Raw genomic sequence first — 20123 nt, 5'->3', positions numbered from 1 at the left:
TCTCGTCTTCGCCTTTCTCCGTCGCCTTTCTCCAAGCTCCAACACTAGCCAATAACGCCCCCCCCGCGTCAGTCCTTGCGATGATTTACGGGGCACCGGCCTGTGCTGGCTTGCTCGTTATGGCTGCCGCCGCTGGCTGGTCCGAGTTATAAGAATGACGTCTGCTTCCTCCCATCGCGCGACCCGTGCCCGCCATCCAAACAATGTTTCGTTCTCGGCCTCATCCTCCTCGACGCGCCCGTTGAACTCATCGCCTCTCTCGTCTTGCTCAAACGTCAACAGTAGCAAGCCGCGCCGCGCTTCGTCTCATCCTCCTCCTCCCTCCCCTTCATACTTATGGCCCGCGCCGTCGCCTAGGTACCACGGCCCAGGTTTCGTCTTCCCCGTCGCGCCCCAACCCAAACTCGTGCAACCGCGAAAAAAAAAAGGCTGTTTCGGACCACGTAGCATTTCGCTTCCATCGCCTCGCCCTCTCTGGCGTTTTGCTCAACAGCTCTCTCCCACCCCGTGTGTCTAATCGCCCGCCCGCCAACCGGTCCTGTCCCCTTCTCTTATCTGGACCATGAACACTACCGCCGACTCGTCCCGCCTCGGGGGCCTCCTCGCCGCCGTCGGCCTGCTCACGGCCGTCGTTGCCGTCACCCGCGCCTTGCAGTTCGTCAGCGTCTACCTGCTGCCCTCCCGCATAGCCCGCTACGCCCATTCCACCAATGGCCAGCCACCCTGGGCCCTGGTCACCGGCGCCTCCGACGGCATCGGCCGTGGCTTTGCCGCTGAGCTCGCCAAGCAAGGGTTCAACGTTGTGCTACACGGCCGTAACCGTGCCAAGCTCACCTCCGTCATGTCCTTGTTGCGGGAGCGCCACCCTGACAGGTCCTTTCGCATCCTCATCGCCGACGCTAGTCGCGTAGCCTGCCTCAACTGTATCCGCCCAGCGCAAGGCCAGTCTCACACACACGAGCCGGATGAGGCCGTCGCGGCTGCGTCCCCGACTGACTTTGATGCTCTGCGCACCGCCCTCGATGGCCTCAACCTCACCGTCCTCGTCAACAACGCTGGCGGAGGTGCTGTCAACCCGACCTTCCTTTCTCTTGGTGAATCCTCAGAGGCCCGCATTACTGGCAACGTGAGCCTCAATGCCCTCTTCCCTCTACATCTCACACGCGCCCTGCTCCCGACGCTGCGTCGCAACTCCCCCTCGCTCGTCCTCAATGTTAGCTCGCTGGCCGACAACGGCCTGCCCCTACTCGTGTCGTACTGTGCCAGCAAGCGCTTCCTGCTCACCATGACGGAGGCTGTTGTGCGTGAGATGAAGCTGCTCGGCAGGGGTGGCGACGTTGAGCTGTTGGGCATCCGTGTTGGCAAGACGACCAACACGGCGTACTTTACGGAGAAGCCATCCTTCTTCACCCCGGATTCTCAGACTATGGCTCGCGCCGCCCTGGAAAAAGCAGGCTACGGCCATGGTGTCGTTGTTGGATACTGGGCTCATGCTCTCCAACACATCCTCATAAAGGCCATGCCCCTCTGGGTCAAGGACAGAGCCTTCATCGCCGCCGTCCAAATGGAGGCGGCAAACGATCGCAAAACTACATAGCATACTTGTTCATATCTTGGCATCTTTCGGCGTTTGTGGGCGGCTTCCTGTTTGATCGAGAACCACTCTAGGTTGCGATTGTCGTCTGTATATTTAGCGTGACAGCACTTCATCTGATACCAAAACACAGAAATAGCAATATTAATATATAAATATCACTCAACTACTGAATCCGTTCAAAATTTGTCGGCATGGTTGATTTTATGAGCTCATCTCTTCATCAAGCCTCTGAGAGCAGTGGTGGGGCAAATCAACCAAATAGAAACGTGGGGCAGAGAGCGGTATGACTCCTACATCACCATTCAAGCTGACGCTTCAGCAAAATCTACCAGTCAGCGGTGACTCTGAAAAGAGATAAAGAGGTGGCTGTATCCTGTGCATGCATTTTCGAGATCAGAAATCCAGCAGAAATAATCCTCAGAAATACCCCAGCAATCGACGCAACAACTGCAAACAACTCGACACCTGACGAAACCTAACAGCACAATGGCTCAAGAAACAGAGGCGGAATGGCGGCAACAGTTTGAGGCAATGCAGGCCGCCATTGCTGGCCTTAACCTACCAGGCTCCCTGCCCGTTCCTCTCGAGTCCGAATTTGAGGACGCCGATTTCGAGGGATACTCATCCGGCAATAGTGGCCAGGACGTTTGGGATTTTATTTCCGACGATGAAGCGGACAACTACAGCAGCGATCTTTTCGAAATCGAGGCCGCACCCTCAACTTCCGCGGGTTACGACGCTGCCTGGCTCTCAGCCAAGTGCGTCGCAATTGCGTCCAAGAATGGCCTCTCCGAGGACGTCTTTGAGGCGCAGATTCTTAGCGCCATCGGCTCCGGAAAGTCAGATGAGGAGCTGCAGGTAGAGCTGACGGACCTTGTCGGCTTCGACGACCTCGACTTCATCATCGAGCTCCTCGCACACAAGGACGAGATCAGCGCATCGAGCGCGGCCACCGTCGCGGCCGCCGGCCAACTCACTGGCCGGCTGCTGACCAGGGCCGAGCGCGACGAGCAGCTGCGCCGCCAAGACTTTGAGCACAAGAACGCCGCGCTCGCGCCGAGCTTCTCGCGCGAGACGCAGTACCCGCATGTCTACAAGGCGTACTCGGCCGGGAACACGCTCAGCTACGCGGGCAAGAAGTACGGCCTCCCGGCGGGCAGCGAGCGGAGGCAGTTTGACAAGTACGAGGAGCACTACATCCCCGCCGGCGCCAAGGGCAAGCTGGGGCCCGACCAGAAGCTGGTCAAGATTGAGGACCTGGACGGCCTCTGCCGAAACACGTTCAAGGGCTACAAGGCGCTCAATCGTATGCAGAGCCTCGTCTATCCCGTCGGGTACAAGACCAGCGAGAACATGCTCATCTGCGCTCCCACCGGTGCGGGTAAGACGGATGCTGCGATGCTCACCATCCTTCACACGATTGGCCAGCACGTCTTCCCCAATCCGATGGAAGACACTGCCGCTACGGAATTCGCCGTCAACCTGGAGGACTTCAAGATTGTGTATGTCGCGCCGATGAAGGCACTCGCGGCAGAAGTCACCGAGAAGCTCGGAAAGCGTCTCGCATGGCTCGGCATCAAGTGTCGAGAGTACACCGGAGATATGCAGCTCACAAAGGCGGAAATCATTCAAACACAAATCATCGTCACGACTCCGGAGAAGTGGGATGTTGTCACCAGAAAAGGCACTGGCGACACGGAGCTCGTCCAGAAAGTGCGGTTGCTGATCATAGACGAGGTTCATATGCTTCACGATGAGCGTGGTGCGGTGTTGGAATCTCTCGTCGCTCGTACCGAGCGGCAAGTCGAAAGCACTCAGTCCTTGATCCGCATTGTCGGTCTAAGTGCCACGCTGCCCAACTATATTGACGTTGCGGACTTTCTCAAAGTCAATAAGTATGCTGGCCTCTTCTACTTCGATGCGTCTTTTAGACCTGTTCCTTTAGAGCAGCATTTCATCGGCGTCAAGGGAAAGGCGGGCAGCAAGCAATCGAAAGATAACCTGGACACTGTGGCCTTCGACAAGACCAAGGAGATGCTCGAGGTTGACCACCAAGTCATGGTATTTGTACACTCTCGACGAGATACCATGGTCACCGCGCGTATGCTGCACCAGAAAGCAGTCGAGTCGTTCTGTGTCGATCTCTTTGACCCGTCGAACCACCCAAAATACGAGCAAGCTGTAAGGGACATGAAGTCTTCACGGTCCAAAGATATTCGCGAGCTTCTCTCTAAAGGCATTGGTGTTCATCACGCTGGCATGGCACGAGCCGACCGAAATCTGATGGAGAGACTCTTCGCCGAGGGCGTGCTCAGAGTTCTCTGCTGTACGGCAACCCTCGCCTGGGGTGTCAACTTGCCGGCCGCTGCCGTTGTTATAAAGGGCACGCAGGTCTACAGCGCCCAGGATGGTAAATTTGTCGATCTTGGCATCCTTGACGTCTTACAGATCTTTGGTCGTGCAGGTCGTCCTCAGTTTGAAGACACTGGTATCGGCATGATTTGCACCACCCAGGATAAGCTGCAGCATTACCTTACAGCTGTTACAGAACAGCAGCCCATCGAGTCCAAGTTCTCGACAAAGCTGGTGGATAATCTCAATGCCGAAATTGCTCTGGGCACAGTCACGTCGATTCCTGATGCCGTGCAATGGATTGGTTATTCCTACCTGTTCGTTCGCATGCAAAGAAGTCCTATTACTTACGGCATTGAATGGGCCGAAATCCGAGATGACCCAACTCTTGTACAAAGACGTCGACAGCTAGCAATACAGGCTGCACGTACACTACAGCAGTGTCAGATGATCATCTTCAACGAGACGACCGAGGAGCTACGAAGCAAGGACATTGGCCGAATTGCCAGTCAATACTACATTTTACATGGCAGTATCCAGGTTTTCAACGCCATGATGCAAGAGCAGGCGACCGAAGCAGATATTCTCAGGATGATCAGCATGAGTGGGGAGTTTGACAATGTCCAGTCCCGAGATACTGAAGCAAAGGAGCTTACAAACCTCAAGGATGAAGTTATTCCTTGCGCTGTTGAGGGTGGTGTCGACACGCCGCAAGCAAAGACCAATATCCTTCTTCAGTCATATATCTCGCGCTCGCAACCCGAGGACTTTGCGCTCTCAAACGACATGAACTACGTCGCCCAGCAATCTGGTCGGATTTGCAGAGCACTCTTTATGCTTGCGTTGAACCGGCGCTGGGGCCATCAGTGCTTAGTGTTGCTGACACTTTCCAAGTCTATTGAGAAGCGCATCTGGCCCTTCCAGCACCCCTTGCATCAGTTTGACTTGGCTAAGCCCATCTTGAATCAGCTTGACTCGAAGGAGCACATGACTATCGAATCCATGAAGGAGATGGAACCTGCTGAGATTGGAGCACTGGTTCATAATCATGGCGCCGGCAAGACGATTGCTAGCATTCTCAGGAACTTCCCCACCGTCCATGTCGAGGCCGAAATCGCACCCTTGAACCGCGACGTCTTGCGGATCAAGCTCTACGTCATTCCCGACTTCCAGTGGAAAGACCACATCCACGGCACATCTGAGTCTTTCTATATTTGGGTCGAAAACTCGGAGACGTCCGAAATCTACCACCACGAATACTTTATCCTCAACCGCCGGAAGCTGCATGATGATCACGAACTCAACTTTACGATTCCTTTATCAGACCCCTTGCCTACGCAGATTTACGTCAGAGCTGTCTCTGATAGATGGCTCGGCGCCGAGACAGTCACCCCAGTCTCCTTCCAGCATCTTATTCGACCTGACACGGAAAGTGTGTACACGGACCTGCTAGATCTACAGCCCCTTCCACTTTCCGCTCTCAAGAATCCGCCACTGGAAGAGTTGTACGCAAAGCGCTTCCAATTCTTCAACCCCATGCAGACACAAATCTTCCACACCCTCTACCACACGGCAGCAAATGTGCTTCTCGGCTCGCCAACCGGGTCCGGAAAGACTGTTGCGGCAGAGCTGGCGATGTGGTGGGCGTTCCGCGAGCGACCTGGGTCCAAGGTTGTGTACATTGCACCCATGAAGGCTCTCGTTCGCGAGCGTGTCAAAGACTGGGGCTCGCGCCTTGCTGGACCTCTTGGGTTGAAGCTCGTTGAGTTGACTGGCGACAATACGCCGGATACTCGCACCATCAAGGATGCAGACATTATCATCACCACGCCTGAGAAATGGGACGGTATTTCGCGTTCTTGGCAAACCAGAGGCTACGTCAGACAGGTAAGTCTGGTCATCATTGACGAGATTCATCTGCTCGCGGGCGATCGTGGTCCTATTCTGGAGATCATCGTTTCGCGCATGAATTACATTGCCGAGATGACCAAGAGCGCGGTTCGACTTCTCGGAATGTCTACTGCGTGTGCCAATGCCAGCGACCTGGCCAACTGGCTCGGTGTCAAGGAGGGCCTGTTCAATTTTAGACACTCTGTGCGTCCGGTTCCGCTGGAGCTCTACATTGACGGGTTCCCCGAGGTCCGAGGATTCTGTCCTCTCATGCAGTCGATGAACCGGCCGACATTCCTCGCCATCAAGAACCACAGTCCTGAGAAACCCGTCATTGTCTTTGTCGCTTCGCGTCGACAGACTCGACTGACTGCCAAGGATCTTATCAACTTTTGTGGCATGGAGGAAGACCCCCGTCGCTTCCTGCGCATGGACGAGGAGGACCTGCAACTCAATCTTTCCCGCGTCAAGGATGATGCTCTGAAGGAGGCTATCAACTTTGGCATTGGTCTGCATCACGCTGGTCTTGTTGAATCCGATCGTCAGCTGTCGGAGGAGCTGTTCCTGAACAACAAGATCCAGATCCTTGTCGCCACCAGTACTCTTGCCTGGGGTGTCAATTTGCCTGCTCATCTTGTCGTTGTCAAAGGCACGCAGTTTTACGATGCAAAGATTGAAGGCTACAGAGACATGGATCTCACCGATGTTCTGCAGATGCTTGGCCGTGCCGGCCGTCCCCAATTCGACAACTCGGGTGTCGCCCGCATCTTCACCCAAGATTCCAAGAAGGACTTTTACAAGCACTTTTTGCATACCGGTTTCCCTGTGGAGTCATCGCTGCACACGGTGCTTGATAACCATTTAGGCGCCGAGGTTTCTGCCGAGACCATTTTGACCAAACAGGATGCGCTGGACTACCTGACGTGGACGTTCTTCTTCCGCCGCCTGCACAAGAATCCTTCCTACTATGGACTGGAGATCTCGGCCGAAGAGCACAGCACCATTGCTGCACAGCAAGTGGCCAACGAGTACATGGTTGAGATGGTGAACAACTCGCTCGATGAGCTTGCCAAGTCCAAGTGCGTTGAGGTCTTTCCAAACGGCGACGTGGACTCTACGCCGCTGGGCAAGATTATGAGTTACTACTACCTCTCGCACAAGACGATCCGCCATCTGAGCCGTCACGCCAAGGCAAATGCCACCTTTTTGGAGGTGCTGTCATGGATGTCACGAGCAACTGAATATGACGAGCTTCCGGTGCGCCACAACGAGGATCGGGTCAACGAAACTCTGTCTGACAATTTACCATTCCCGGGTCACTCGTTCGGTCTGCCCATGTGGGATCCCCATGTGAAGGCGTTCCTTTTGCTGCAAGCGCACATGTCACGAATTGATTTGCCCATTACGGATTACGTCGGTGACCAGACCAGCGTGCTTGACCAAGCCATTCGCATCATCCAGGCTTCCATCGACGTGCTCACCGAGATGGGCCACCTATCGAGTTGTCTGCGAATGATGAGTCTGCTCCAATCAGTCAAGTGCGCCCGTTGGCCGACTGATCCGCCGGTGTGCATCCTCCCCGGCCTGGAGCCAGAGTCTACCAAGAAGGAAACGCTGTCGCTCAAGGAGCTGAGCGCGTACAGCCCGCAACAGGTGTCGCAGCTCGCCAAGCGCCTCAGAGTGCCCGCCCACATCCAGCCCCGTCTCGTCAGGGCGGCCTCCATCCTGCCGAACGTAGCCGTCTCCATCGAGGCCACGACGGCGCTGTCGGTCACGGTGGGCATCAAGCGCCTGAACGCGCTCGTGGAGCGGGAGGCACGCATCTACGCGCCGAAGCTGCCGAAGCCGCAGTCGGAAGGGTGGTTCGTGATGGTGGCTGACGCCGCCAAGGACGAGGTCATCGCCGTGAAGCGCGTGGGATGGTGGGCGGGGGCGTCTTCTCGTGGGGGCGGCCCGCGCAAGGTCGAGGCGAAGACGAAGCCCACGGCGCGGGGCACGATCAAGCTGCCGCAGGCCGCCGGGGAGCGGAAACTGGACGTCATCGTGGTGAGCGACGCATACATTGGGTTGGAGCACCGCATCGAAGGGGTCGAGATCCCGGCGGCGCCCGTGGTGGACGATGACGTCGATTCGAAGAAGAAGAAGAAGAAGGCGGCGGCGGAGGGTGGTGGTGCTGGAAGCGCGTGAGATGGGCGTCAGGGCAAGGACACCGGATCTAGCATGCCGCCACCGTAATCTGCCGGCACTAATACATAAACAAAATCACGATCAATTTCAAGATGCGCAAATCAATCCCTGAATTCGTTGGGGAAGAAGTAAAAGTTCCAGCCTTGCTGGGCCGTGAAATGCGGTGCCCCAGGAACACGGGGGCGCCACGGCTCAATGGCCTTGAGTCGTGTGCGACACGGTGTGAGAAAAAACCAGCCAAAAAAAGGACAAAGAAAAGGGGCACAAAAAGGGACCCTGCAACGCCTTTGATCCATGCGTCGGCAAGACCATGCCGGAGGCGCAATGCTTGTGGACAAGTCGGCCCAGTAGCGTCAGTGTATGGCTGGCTGGCCCTTGGCCGATGATAGAAGCCCTCGTTCATCAAGCAATGGAGAGAGGCGCAGGCAGTCTCAGGGCCAATGCTCAGGGAGGCACAGCAAGCCGTCTTCCGTCTTCCGTCTTCCGTCTTCCCCGCTTCTCCCTTGAACCGGGGAAGAGGAACATGTGCTCAGTTACCTATTCCGCTCGTCTCGGGATATGCGGCGATCTTCATTCTTTTTTTCCTTCAGAAATATGCAGTAAGCTGACCTGAAAGGGACTCCTCACACACATGAGGGCGTGCCGCATCAGCCGTAGCAAAGCAAGGACCCCTTCGAAAACAGCAAATGGCGCAATCCAGCCCTATCGAGGACACAGCCCGGCCAGTGTTAGGTTAGCTAGGCCCAGGTCCAGACACACGAGTCCAATTGGCAAACGCCACAAGTAAACCAAGCAATCGAACGGCTTACACAGGGCGGTGCCCATCGGCCGACAAGCCTTAGCCTGGCCTCCAACGTGGGTAAAAAAGGCACGCCTTTGAAGTAGACCGACCAACCAGAGACGATGGAGTTTGCCCGTGGAGTCGAGGGGACCGTTCCAGAGCCGACAAAGTCCAGACTCACGACTTGCGTGTCGTTCAGGCTGCTGTACGAGGAGGCGTGGCCATGCAATATAACATGCAGCGGCCCCTCCCATCACCCATTGCATGCTCAGCCTTGCTCCCGTCTTGTCTCTTTTCTTTTCTATGTGGTCGATTGACCAATTTCTTTGGTTTTGCGGCCCAAGGGAACATTGCCGTTGCACTTCAACGGCGCGCCAAGAGCAACAAACCATGCTCTCCAAGACACTGCTGCTCGTCGCTACCGTCGCCAGCGCCGTGACCGAAGCCGCACCAACGACGTCTAATAAGCCGCCACTGCGCTTCACCGCCGACGGCACATTTCACATTTCAGTTTTCAATGACATGCATTTCGGAGAAAGTGAGCAAAAATTCCAATTCCTTGCCCTCCAAAAATAAAAGACCGCTAACGGACCTCTCTGCCCAGACTCGGCCGGCCAGGGCCCGTTGTGGGACGGCAAGACCTCGCAGCTCATGGGCAACATCATGGACGCCGAGCGGCCGCAGCTCGTCGTCCTCAACGGCGACCTCATCTCCGGCGACCAGTACCAGCGCCCGGACATCCTCGACCACGTCGACCGCATCGTCAAGCCCATCGCCGCGCGCCGCCTCCCCTGGGCCTCCACCTACGGCAACCACGACTCCAACTACAACCTCTCGCGCGACAAGATGTTCCAGCGCGAGAAGACGTACAACGGCTCCTACACCGAGCGCATGGTCGACGGCGAAAACGCCGGCGTGACGAACTACTACCTGCCCGTCTACGCCGCCGACGGCTACACCTCGTCCGGCAACAGCACCGACTGCCTGCCGGAGCTGCTCCTGTGGTTCTTTGACAGCCGCGGCGGCACCTACTACCGCACCCACCACGGCCAGCCTGACTGGGTCGACGTCAGCGTCGTCGAGTGGTTCAACGCGACCAGCGGGCAGCTCGCCGCCGCGTACGGCCGCGTCGTCCCGTCCATCGCCTTCGTGCACATCCCCGTGCACGCCACCAAGGTGCTGCAGACGCAGGGACCCGGCGGCCACGTCGACCTCCGCCGGCACCCGGGCATCAACGACGACAAGATCAACGGCCAGAGCAGCAGCCACGGCGGCGGCGGCAACGTCACCGCCCACTCCGGCGGCCGCGGGGGGTACGGCGGAAACGACGTGCCGTTCATGCAGGCGCTCGCCGCCGCCGACGGGCTCATCGGGCTGTTCTACGGGCACGACCACGGCAACACCTGGTGCTACCGGTGGACCGGCCGCGTCGACGGGCTCGGCGTGGAGGTGCGCCGCGCGCCCGGCCTGCACATGTGCTACGGCCAGCACGCGGGCTACGGCGGCTACGGGAACTGGATCCGCGGCGGGCGGCAGGTCGTGGCGACGCGCGAGGGCGTGCGCGCCGGCACGCTGCGGACGCACACCCGCCTGGAGACGGGCGAGGTGGTTGGCGCGGTGACGCTCAACGGCACGTTCAACGAGGACGTGTACGCGGCGGTGCCGGATACGAGGACGACGATGCAGCTCGCGGGCAGCAAGGAGCAGCCGACGCGCGCGGCGAGCACGGGTGCGCGGACGGGGTCGCCGGCGGCGGCGGCGATGGTATTGGTCGCGGCGCTGACCTTGTCGGCCTTGCTGTGCTGAGGAAGTGATCGGGCAGCGCGGCGAAAAGAAATGAAACATGAGGAGGCGTTTTTTTTTGGCTTTCAAGAGCGGGTGATAGTGTTTATTCATGGCGGGCGTTTTTAGATTATATGGATATACCCAAACCAGGCAGCGATATGGAGCAAGAACGATCAAGTTTTATACACAAAGTGCTGGCAAAGACGATGGAGGTAGGCATGTTGCTGAGGAAACGTCCTGCCACGATACTGCAGGCATTTTATATCCAATTGGTTGCCAGGCCACGGCTGACAAGTCTGAGCGAGCCGTCGGTGTTGTAAGAGCACATTTGCCATCGGCTCCCAGTCAACCCTGCGGCCGGAACGGATCTGCCGTGTCAACTTGCGAGTCGCCTAGTAGCTGCAGCCGTGTTTCGTCAACCCACGAGGTCCCGGTGGACTGGTTACCGGGAACGTCATTCCACTTGTTATGCCGATGGCGACGGCGCATTCTGCCTTTCGTGCGATAGGTCGACAGAAAGTCGCACCTGTGCTCCGGGGGGTCTCGTGATTGAGCAGGTCACCAAATGATCAGTCCGCCGTGGAGGCATCTGGAAGAAGCAGGCTGATGTTCTTTATAGCTTTGAGGGGCTTATCCGGGGAGTCGCCAGGGTCCACTGTGTGCGCGGCGGCAGGTCTTGCTTGGACGAGAAGCATGTAGTTCTACGTTTTCCGGGCAGAAGACCAGTCAACATGACCGCTTCAAGCTGGCCAGGAGCAACTACTGAGGCTCTTGCTTTGGGAGTGGCTCTTCCTTGGCCCCCTTTGGCTCAAGGCGAACAGGTAGCTCCGAACTTTCACAGGCACGGTCGTTGCCAGTAGCGGCATCTTCCACCGGTGCAACAGTTGCATCACCGACAGGGATGTTTTTCAACGGTTCAGCGGCAGCGGCGGCTTTAGACACTTCGGCCCGCAAGCGCCGCCACTCCATCGCACTCCGCGAGTCGAAATCCTTCAGTATCGCAGCGGAAGGAATCCATCCCGCCGCCTATAAAGCTCAGTTAGCATGATATCCATGGGTACTGAACACTGAAGCGGTCACTGCTTACCTTTTCTACAAACGCCGCGCTTCGAAGGCCGAGATTATGCGCCATAAACTGCAGTCGAGCCTCGGCAAACACACGCTGCTCGTCTGTGGCCAATTCGTGATCTCGTATGCTTGTCAACGGAAACATGGCGGTGAACGCGGCGAGCGTGCTCTGCGCTCCATTCTGCCCGCACGCGTAGCTCGGCATGGTCGGGAGCAGCGCCGTGCGGTTCTTGAACCAGCCCAACTGGTACGGCACTCCTGCTATGGCCTCGTGGATGACGTCTATGCATAGCTTCGCTACGTCGGGATATTCTGGTAGCGTTTTCACGTCGGTGCGTTCATGTATGAGGGCGGAGCATCGCAGTATTGAAGTGAGGAGGATGAGCCGAGAGGTTCGGACCATATTCCAGATGGCTCCAACCCATGGGTCACTGTAGCTGTGTACGGGACCGAAGAGCGCCTCCGACTTGGCCGGGTCAGTTGGTGGGTGGCTGATCCACGCTGCAATGTTGAATTTAAAGTACTCGGGTAGAGTGTCGGGCCAGCCGCGGCAGTGCGCTTCGAGGACCTGGCACTTCTTCATGATGGCGGACAGTTGGTCAAAGTCATCAAGTGTAGCGTATTCGAGGTCCAGCAAATTGTCTAGCTGATGTCTGACCTCTGTCGTTAATGTCGACAGGTGAAGTCCTACCAAGGCGTACTTGTCCTTGAACGTCCCCTTACCCCACCATTCTGAACTGGTTGGGGGAGGCTTCCCCTGCAGTAGACCAAGTAGAATCTGGAGGTTCGAGTCAGTTTCCGGAGCGGTGTGTAGATGCTTGATCAGTCGCTTACCAAGTTGACCCGCACTGCGACGAAAATACTCATACCAAGATCAGTGTTGAGCTTCTTCCAGCTTCTGCTATTCATCAGCTGCATGGACCCGGAAGCGTGGGCGACCCATCCTTCAACTCCACGCCCACTCGCTGACTGGATCTCATACAATCCGAGAAGCATCACTGTTGCCAGAGTGGCATCGCTCGTGGCGACGCTAGGACGGGACAGGGCGTCTGTAGTGGCCGCCAAGGCTTTGACGTAGTATGAAGTGGCCTGCCGCTCAATGGTAGGATCGAAGCCTTTCTGGGTGAGGGACGAGAGCGCGCAGGCCTTGAAGGCCAGGTAGAAGGGGCTACCTCGCGTGGCCTTCTTCTGTATTGGGAGCAGGAATTCGAAAAAGCCGCGATTGGTTCCCTCGGGCGGGAGCAGAACCCAATTGGAGAGGAAGTGGCAGGAGGCGGCGTCTTGCAGGGGAATCTTGATGGTTGAGTCGAGGGAGGACGAGGCTGCGGCTGCTCTCTGTGCAGCGTGGACCCGCCAATGATCATTGAAAAACTCGTCCTCATCACTTGATGATGACAAGTCGCTTGATGTGGTCGTCCCTTTCTTAGTTGGCTTGCGACCGTCGTTGTAGAGCCGCGGTACGGGATAGCCAGGGCATTGGCGTTTGCTCTTGCGACAACGATTGCAGAACGGCTTCGTTTCGTCACACTAGGCATTGACCGTTAACGCATGGTGACTGAGACTAAGCATAGCAGGGTGATAGTACTTTGACCTTGCGAGACCTGCAGAGGTAGCAGCCCCGGGAGGGCACCCCGTTGTACACCATTGATGGGCGACTTGGCGGGAGATGGAAACGACGATGGCGCAGCGAGAACCTGTGGCGCGAATTGGAGAGAGAGGATGCCAGCCAGCCGCAGCGCTTTTCAGGCGGATGACGACACGATATATACAGGAGCGTGTTACAAGACCAGACGACGCCGATGCAGACGGAAAAGAGAGGGAGAGATTGAGTAATGATGCGAGTCTCAGGACAAGTTCAGTTGTACCAGTCGTACCCCGTGGATGAGAGGCCATGATGAAGTGGGGGTGGGGGGACGAGGCTAGTTCCCCTTGCTCACCTACAAGGTACTCTATTACAAAGTCAGAGACGGAGCATTTTTAGTAACTACCAACAGGAGAATTTTTTGGGCATCGTCGGCAGATGGCAGCTGAAGAAACGGCCCTAGTAGAGACCGTGCTCCCGGTAAACTAAGTCACCAACGGGCTAGTCAGTGCTGGTTTAGGAATTTAATCGCCGCCAGTCTGAGTCTGTCACCTATTGATGAGGCGATAACTACGACTGGCCGCCGAGACAGTGTGGGAGGGGAAAAGGAGTGACTCAAAAAACATCCCTCCATTGCTGATCTGATATTTACAAGGGTTCGCTTAAAACTGGATGCCGTCCAATATGCGGCCACGGGGCTGTCACCAGGCTGATTGCTGCAGCCTGCTGCGCTCCCAACCCCGGACGACGATCCCGAATAGCCTACTTCTCAGCCCGCTCAAGGTGGATTGCCCCGGTCAGCAAGCAACCCCCCCCTGCCGGCCATCGCACAAACAACCACTCTGAGTTGTGACAGAAGATCGTCGCGTTATGTAGGTCGACTGCTGGCGCATACACGTCCAAACCTTAACAATACACGGTGCTTGGGTGGTTGCAATTAAATGGGACGATGTATTGACGTGGGCTCATCCCCCGTGAACCCCCCCTGCGCCATACCAAAAGACGCCGCTCTCCATCCCGTATTCCAGTACCATGAATGTGTGAACCGCTCACCGCTAAGATGATGCCAATAAAGAGGCCGTAAAAGAATTGAGAAATCCAAAAGAAAAACGAAACAAAAAGACAACGCAAAAGCTCCGCCATCAAAAGTCGAATAAATGCAATGCAATCATAGAATCCAAACAGGCCAACCAACACAAGCTGAAGCAAGGGTGAAGGACATGTAACAAACATCTCGAAATGTCAATGGGAAGAAAGCCCTGAGAACGGCTTCATCGGGTATATGTATGCAAGTTAAGGGGCTCGTCCGTATTATATTGGCGAGCGGGGGGGCAAGACATCACTTGCCGATGAGCGCAGCTGCAAGGCAGATGCGTGCGGCGAGGCTTTGCCTTTGAGCTGCACCTCGCCCGAAACAGCAGCTCAGCGTAGCAGGCGTCGTCGCTTCATCAGCAACACTTGGACTTGGGCCTCGTCGCCGACTCGTCGCGCCGATGCGCGTCCTCGCTCACCGGACGGTCCACCGTGATGGCCGGCGAGAAGGCCGGCGAGAACAGCCAGCTCCTGCGGTCCCTGCCGACGCGGAAGCTGCCCTTGTGGTCGCGGCCCTCGAAGTAGCTGCCGTCCATGCCGTCGATGTACCCCGGCATGCCCGGCAGCGCCGTGGCCAGCAGCAGCGCCTGCTGCATCTTGCGGTTCTGCTCGACCAGCTTGCGCGCGACGACGCGGAACACCTCCTCGACGCCCTCGCCGCTCTCGGCGCTGATCTCGTGGCACGCGTCCCAGCCGACCTCCTGACCCCAGAAGCCGGAACTGCGCTTGGAGCTCGGGCTGCGCGGCTCGACGCCCGCGACGGGGCTGGCCGAGGACGGGCCGAGGACGATGCCGCCGCCCGCACCTCCCCCGTTGCCCGAGGCGGTGGGGGGCGGGGTGCCGCCGACGCCCGGTGCCAGGTTCTCGGCGACGTAGGCGATGCAGCGCTCAAAGGGCACCTGGCGCGCCGACGGGTCGCGCGCGACGATGTCGGCCTTGGTGCCGACGACGTGCAGCACCACGTCGTGTGGCAGGTTCTGTCGGAGCTCGGTCAGCCACACGCCCATGTCGGCAAAGGACTGCGCATCGGTTATGTCGTAGCAGAGGATACAGGCGTTGGCGCCGCGGTAGTAGAGTCGAGAGATGGACCGGAAGCGTTCCTGACCGGCTGCGGGTTGGGTTTTGATTGGTTAGCCAGGGCGTTACACAGCAAACACAACTCGATTTCGCCGCCACCGAGGGGGATATTGACTGACCTGTATCCCATATTTGAAGGCGAACGACGGTGTCGGTGTCGGTGTCGACGACGCGCTTCGTGAGGAAGCTGGCGCCGACGGTGGATGTGATCTGGGCAGGATCGAAGGCGCCCTTGCAGTAGCGCATGACGAGCGAGGTCTTGCCGACGTTCTGGGCGCCGAGGACAACAATCTTGGCCTCGAGGGAAGACATGGTTTCTTTTTGTCGTTCAAAAGTCTGGTTGTCTAACAATGGATAGGGTTTGTTGATCGTTTGGCGGCGTGTGGGCAAAGAGCACGGCAATCGGTAGCAAAGATGGAACAAGGCGAAGAACGGGCGGAGGTGCTATTTACAGCACGAAGCGACAGTCGAGGCAAGACGTCATGATCACACCGACATGGAGGAAAATTATCAGGGCGTTGGTCGTGTGGGAAGATTCGAGGTGAGCGCGGACGCGGGGCGTGAGGCAGGGATGGATGTGCGCTGTTGCGCCAGCCTTGTATGCGCTTCGTTCAACGTGAGGTGTGAGGAAAGGGAAAATCGAGAGAGTTGGGTGTGTTGAAGGATATGGAATGGTCGAGGTGTGTTTGTATTGTGTGTATTGGTGTGGCGTATGTGGTGGCGGACTTTCTTTGCGTGCGATGGGGGAATGCAAGATGCTGAATGATGGCTGCGGAAGCTGAAGAGGAACGGCAAACGCCTTGTTTTTTTTCTGGTAATTTGAGCGAGTGGGGAAGATAGAGTCAGCGTATCAAATGCCGACTGCAAGTGCTGACGGCGAAAAGGGCTTCGTTCTTTGCAGCGCTCGCTTTGTATGAGAGCTTCTGGTTTCTACTGACTCTTGTACTAGAAAGGCGGACAATCAACATGCACGATATGGTTGCGCGGAATGAAGCTTGTACAGAAGTGTTGACGCTTCACGTGGCACTGGCATGTGGCCAAAAAGTGCGGGGAGGGGAGGCTCAGTCAGATCCTTGGCGCCGCCGCCGCCACTGCTGCTTCAGGTTTTGCAAGGCCTCGGTGGTAATAATGGGAATGTAAATATCCGGGATTAGTAGGCTTGCTTGTGCTAGCAATTGTCCATCATCTGTCCATCATCTTCGGCCAGCAGGGCAGTTGCGAAGCTTGACCATCGATGCCTGACTGTACTGACCATGTCCCGGTGCTGCTCCGGTGCTGTTGCGGCGTCTTCCGAGCTGTTCGACCCGCCAACCGACGTCATTGTGCTGCCAAAGAAACTTGTTGCCCCCCTTGGCGATACACTACTGTCGTTTTGGGGCCTAAGAATACCTACATAGATGGCGCCATGCAGGGTCTCATTCCCGCGAGATGAGCCGTCATGGCCGTGTCGGTGTGTGGTAATGGGCTGTTTGGCGGTGGGAATGAAGACGAGAAGGTGGGAGAGAAGGGGGGAGGCACATACCTAAACTTTATTATTATTAGTGGTGGTGGTAATTGTCAGGAACAAGAGGGACAATGTCCAGCCACCCGCTCATTGACCAGCACGTGTGGCTGCATGCTCTTTAACTCGAGCTTCCTTTGTTGTGCGCCACACTTGTTGAAATAGAAACAAGAAATAACTCGGTGCCTTATATATGTATAGAATCGTTGTTGGTCAACCGCCGGTTTGTTGTTGCTGGCTACTTACTTATCCACCCACTCAACGTCACGCATATACATACATACGCTACCGATCTCTCGCAGGCAATCTTGCATTCAGTCAATCAATTAATCAATCGTCTTGATAGTTTTTTTTACCAGGTTGCGCCATCTATTTTAGATGGGCTCCAGATAGAATCCAAGCAGACTGAAACGTCGGGCCATAAATAGTCCACCGGCGAGTAAAAATCAACGGTTGTTCGCCCGTGTACCTCTTGGCTTTGGCTCTTGTCCAATGCATTGGTCCCATTTCCAATGCATTGAATAAATATTATGGATACACTGGGCTCGGGCGCTCGCAATTCTCTACTCTCCGGGAGAACCTCTTCACTCAACAGTATATAGCCTATAAATAGAGAGCGCCAACTTTTTTAATCCAGCCGACTCTCCTCACTCCAATGCGCTCATTCACATTGCGGCTGGCTGCCGTCGTGAGCCTAGTCCTCACCCTCATTAGCTTCATCCTAGCCGCCGTTACGCTTTTCGCCGGTCGCGATGCCGGCACTCTCGAAAACTACGCCGTCCTACGCGTAAGCCTTTTGCCCTTCTTCCAGAACCCGCCCGACTTGGTCCTGCAGCGTCATTTTCGCTAATCACGACCCGCCTCGGCGATCCAGGTCAATGTATCCATGGCCCCCAAGGCTGTGCTACAGCTCGGCATCGATCAATTGACCGGGGGCGGCCAAAACAGCCTACGCCTGCGCAGCGACGATGGCTGGCTCGACAACCTCGAGTCCGGTCTGCAAGGCTTTCTCGACGACGTTGCGAAGAACATCACCAACGTGATCACGCAGGGTGTAGATGGCTTCGTCAACGATGCCGCCGCGGAAGCAAAGCGCCGACTGAATATTTCCGACTGGTACTCTCTGCACGTCCTGAGCACCTGCCAGGGCGAGTTCACGCCAAACGCCACGGTGAGAAATCCAGGCCACCACACGACAAGCTGCACAGGCGACGTAAGGCGTGAGTTTGTCTTGTTCTCTAGTTTGCACTCACTTTAAAGGCTAAGGCGCCTTCTGTAATTTTTCTTTAGATCGCTTCAATATTGCCAAGATATTGGACCGGCAATTTCAAATCGGAAACCGCAACGTCAGTCTCGGCGACCTGAACGGGACAGACTCGGTCCGAGATCAGGTCGAAGGCATCAACGACAACCTCTACGCACTGGTCATTCTCCTATCCCTTGCCTTTGGCCTCATCGGTGCCGCCCTCTTCTCCACCACCGGAACCATTGCCTGGCCGACCAGGAAGAGCCTCGTGCTCGTAACGCTCATCCTGACCGCGCTCGCCGGCACCATCATCGCCGGCGCCAGCATCGCCGTGACGGTGCAGACTGCGCGGTCAATACGGGAACTGAACCAGCAAACGGCAAGGATCGGAATCGTGGCCTCGCGCGGCGGGCCGTTTCTGGCCATTCTATGGACGTTGATGGCTTTCACGACCATTGTCGCGCTTACTTGGCAGGTCTTGTACGTTCTGGTAAGGCGGGATGCGCGGCGGGCGGAACTTGTCAAGTACTCGGCCAAGAATGGTGCGTCGCGGCAAGTGGCCGCTGGGTCGGAGCAACTGGCGCAACGAGAGAAGTAGGGCTTTGGGGTCGCAATGATCCGTATCAGTAGAAGGCAGAATATCTTCCTTATCAATTGAATGCATCGAAATGTTTGATTTACTTGCAGATCTAAGCCACGGCGCTTTCGCCATGCATCATTTGTGGGATGGCGCCTCACGTGGACGACCAACCCACTAGATTGGCGCATAGTTTGAGGGCGCGTCTCAGTACCGAAAGCAGCATTCCCCTTCATTAGATTTTATATCTATTTAGAACTTGCCATTCAATCGCTACGAGCTCAACAAAATACTCCGGGTCGTTACGATTCTCCCCGAATAAGCTATTGTAGCCGAAGGCGAACTGGAGCTCAACGTCTTATCTAGAGTCAACGACCAATTCAGCCACCCCCTTCATTCAGGGTCTCACCAAAGTGCGGGGATACGCGCTGCGCCATCTCAAAGTTCACAAAGTCAACTCGAAACTCTTTAAACAAGGCGGACTCGAAAGCAACTGCCAGCAGGGCAGACTTTTTCTTTCTTTTTTGGAGGGGGCCACCAGACCACGAACTCGCCGCCCAGTCGGTCGGTCGCCCGCCATGCCGTCCCAGGACCTGGAGCACGTCCACAGCGAGGCCGACTCGCTGCTGCACCGCGGCCAGGAGCGCGCCCAGCGCTTCTTCCACGGCTTCGTCGACTTTGCCTTTCAAGGCAACATTCTAGAAATCGCCTTTGGCCTGATGTGAGTCTCCCCAGTCCACTCAGCAACACAGGCGGGCCTTGAAGGGTCCGTGTCGTATTTGCTTGCTGACCCCCCTTCAGCGTCGCGGCTGCGTTCACGGAGCTGGTCAAGTCGTTTGTCGGCAACATCTTGATGCCGCCCATCGCCGTCATCTTCCCGCTCAACAAGAATATTGAGGAAAAGTTCGCCGTCCTGCGCCGCGGCGACAAGGTCAACACGACCACGCAGTACAGCACCGTGCAGCAGGCGCTCGACGATGGCGCCGTCGTCATGGCATACGGGTGCGGTGCTCCTTGTTCTTTTCTTTTTCTACAAAAAGGGGCCTCCCGTTCTGGGGGGGGCTTCTTTGATACAAGTACACTGTTGACCAATCATAGCTCATTCATCTATCAACTCGTCTCCTTTACCATGGTTGGGCTGTGTCTATATGGTGTGGCGCACATTTACACTCTGGTCTCGCACGACCCCATCATCAAGTACACGACAAAGTGTCGCTACTGCCGCAAGCGAATCAATGAAAAGGTATGCATGGCTCCTCTCCAACAATGAACGTGTAGCTAATGAACAAGGCTCTGCGATGTGTCAACTGTAGTAGCTGGTTGGACGGGCGAGAGGACATCATTTCGTGAGCATGTAATTAATGCAGCAGAGATTGAGATGCAGACGA

General features: G+C 56.5%; 7 protein-coding genes across 7 annotated transcripts; 5 read left to right on the top strand and 2 right to left on the bottom strand.

Moving 5' to 3' along the window:
- Positions 1–562: 562 nt before the first annotated feature.
- ISF_05443 (short chain dehydrogenase/reductase) lies at positions 563–1597 on the top strand (the record flags this gene model as incomplete). Its single annotated transcript, XM_018849048.1, has 1 exon — positions 563–1597. The coding sequence occupies one exon, from the start codon at positions 563–565 to the stop codon at positions 1595–1597; it is 1035 nt and encodes a 344-aa protein (XP_018703619.1).
- A 486-nt stretch (positions 1598–2083) lies between these two features.
- On the top strand, positions 2084–8026 carry ISF_05442 (activating signal cointegrator 1 complex subunit 3; the record flags this gene model as incomplete). Its single annotated transcript, XM_018849047.1, has 1 exon — positions 2084–8026. One exon carries the CDS (start codon positions 2084–2086, stop codon positions 8024–8026), a length of 5943 nt encoding a protein of 1980 aa, XP_018703618.1.
- Positions 8027–9197: 1171 nt separating this feature from the next.
- On the top strand, positions 9198–10613 carry ISF_05441 (Metallophosphoesterase; the record flags this gene model as incomplete). Its single annotated transcript, XM_018849046.1, has 2 exons — positions 9198–9345; positions 9412–10613. The coding sequence occupies 2 exons, from the start codon at positions 9198–9200 to the stop codon at positions 10611–10613; spliced, it is 1350 nt and encodes a 449-aa protein (XP_018703617.1).
- Positions 10614–11351: 738 nt separating this feature from the next.
- Positions 11352–13553, bottom strand: ISF_05440 (Fungal transcriptional regulatory protein; the record flags this gene model as incomplete). The annotated part of the gene is made up of 4 exons (XM_018849045.1): positions 11352–11618; positions 11680–12438; positions 12495–13187; positions 13443–13553. 4 exons carry the CDS (start codon positions 13551–13553, stop codon positions 11352–11354), a joined length of 1830 nt encoding a protein of 609 aa, XP_018703616.1.
- A 1137-nt stretch (positions 13554–14690) lies between these two features.
- ISF_05439 (Small GTPase superfamily, Rab type) lies at positions 14691–15723 on the bottom strand (the record flags this gene model as incomplete). Its single annotated transcript, XM_018849044.1, has 2 exons — positions 14691–15442; positions 15531–15723. The coding sequence occupies 2 exons, from the start codon at positions 15721–15723 to the stop codon at positions 14691–14693; spliced, it is 945 nt and encodes a 314-aa protein (XP_018703615.1).
- A 1844-nt stretch (positions 15724–17567) lies between these two features.
- On the top strand, positions 17568–18756 carry ISF_05438 (Actin cortical patch SUR7/pH-response regulator PalI; the record flags this gene model as incomplete). The annotated part of the gene is made up of 3 exons (XM_018849043.1): positions 17568–17699; positions 17787–18132; positions 18203–18756. The coding sequence occupies 3 exons, from the start codon at positions 17568–17570 to the stop codon at positions 18754–18756; spliced, it is 1032 nt and encodes a 343-aa protein (XP_018703614.1).
- Positions 18757–19313: 557 nt separating this feature from the next.
- Positions 19314–20005, top strand: ISF_05437 (Large-conductance mechanosensitive channel; the record flags this gene model as incomplete). Its single annotated transcript, XM_018849042.1, has 3 exons — positions 19314–19456; positions 19537–19737; positions 19834–20005. The coding sequence occupies 3 exons, from the start codon at positions 19314–19316 to the stop codon at positions 20003–20005; spliced, it is 516 nt and encodes a 171-aa protein (XP_018703613.1).
- Between the last annotated feature and the right edge of the window lie 118 nt (positions 20006–20123).

Source organism: Cordyceps fumosorosea (assembly GCF_001636725.1).
Source record: "Cordyceps fumosorosea ARSEF 2679 chromosome Unknown scaffold_13, whole genome shotgun sequence".
In the NCBI taxonomy this organism is placed as follows: Eukaryota; Fungi; Ascomycota; class Sordariomycetes; order Hypocreales; family Cordycipitaceae; genus Cordyceps; species Cordyceps fumosorosea.
Note: the sequence above shows the minus strand (reverse complement) of the source record. Positions and strands in the feature narration are given on the sequence as shown.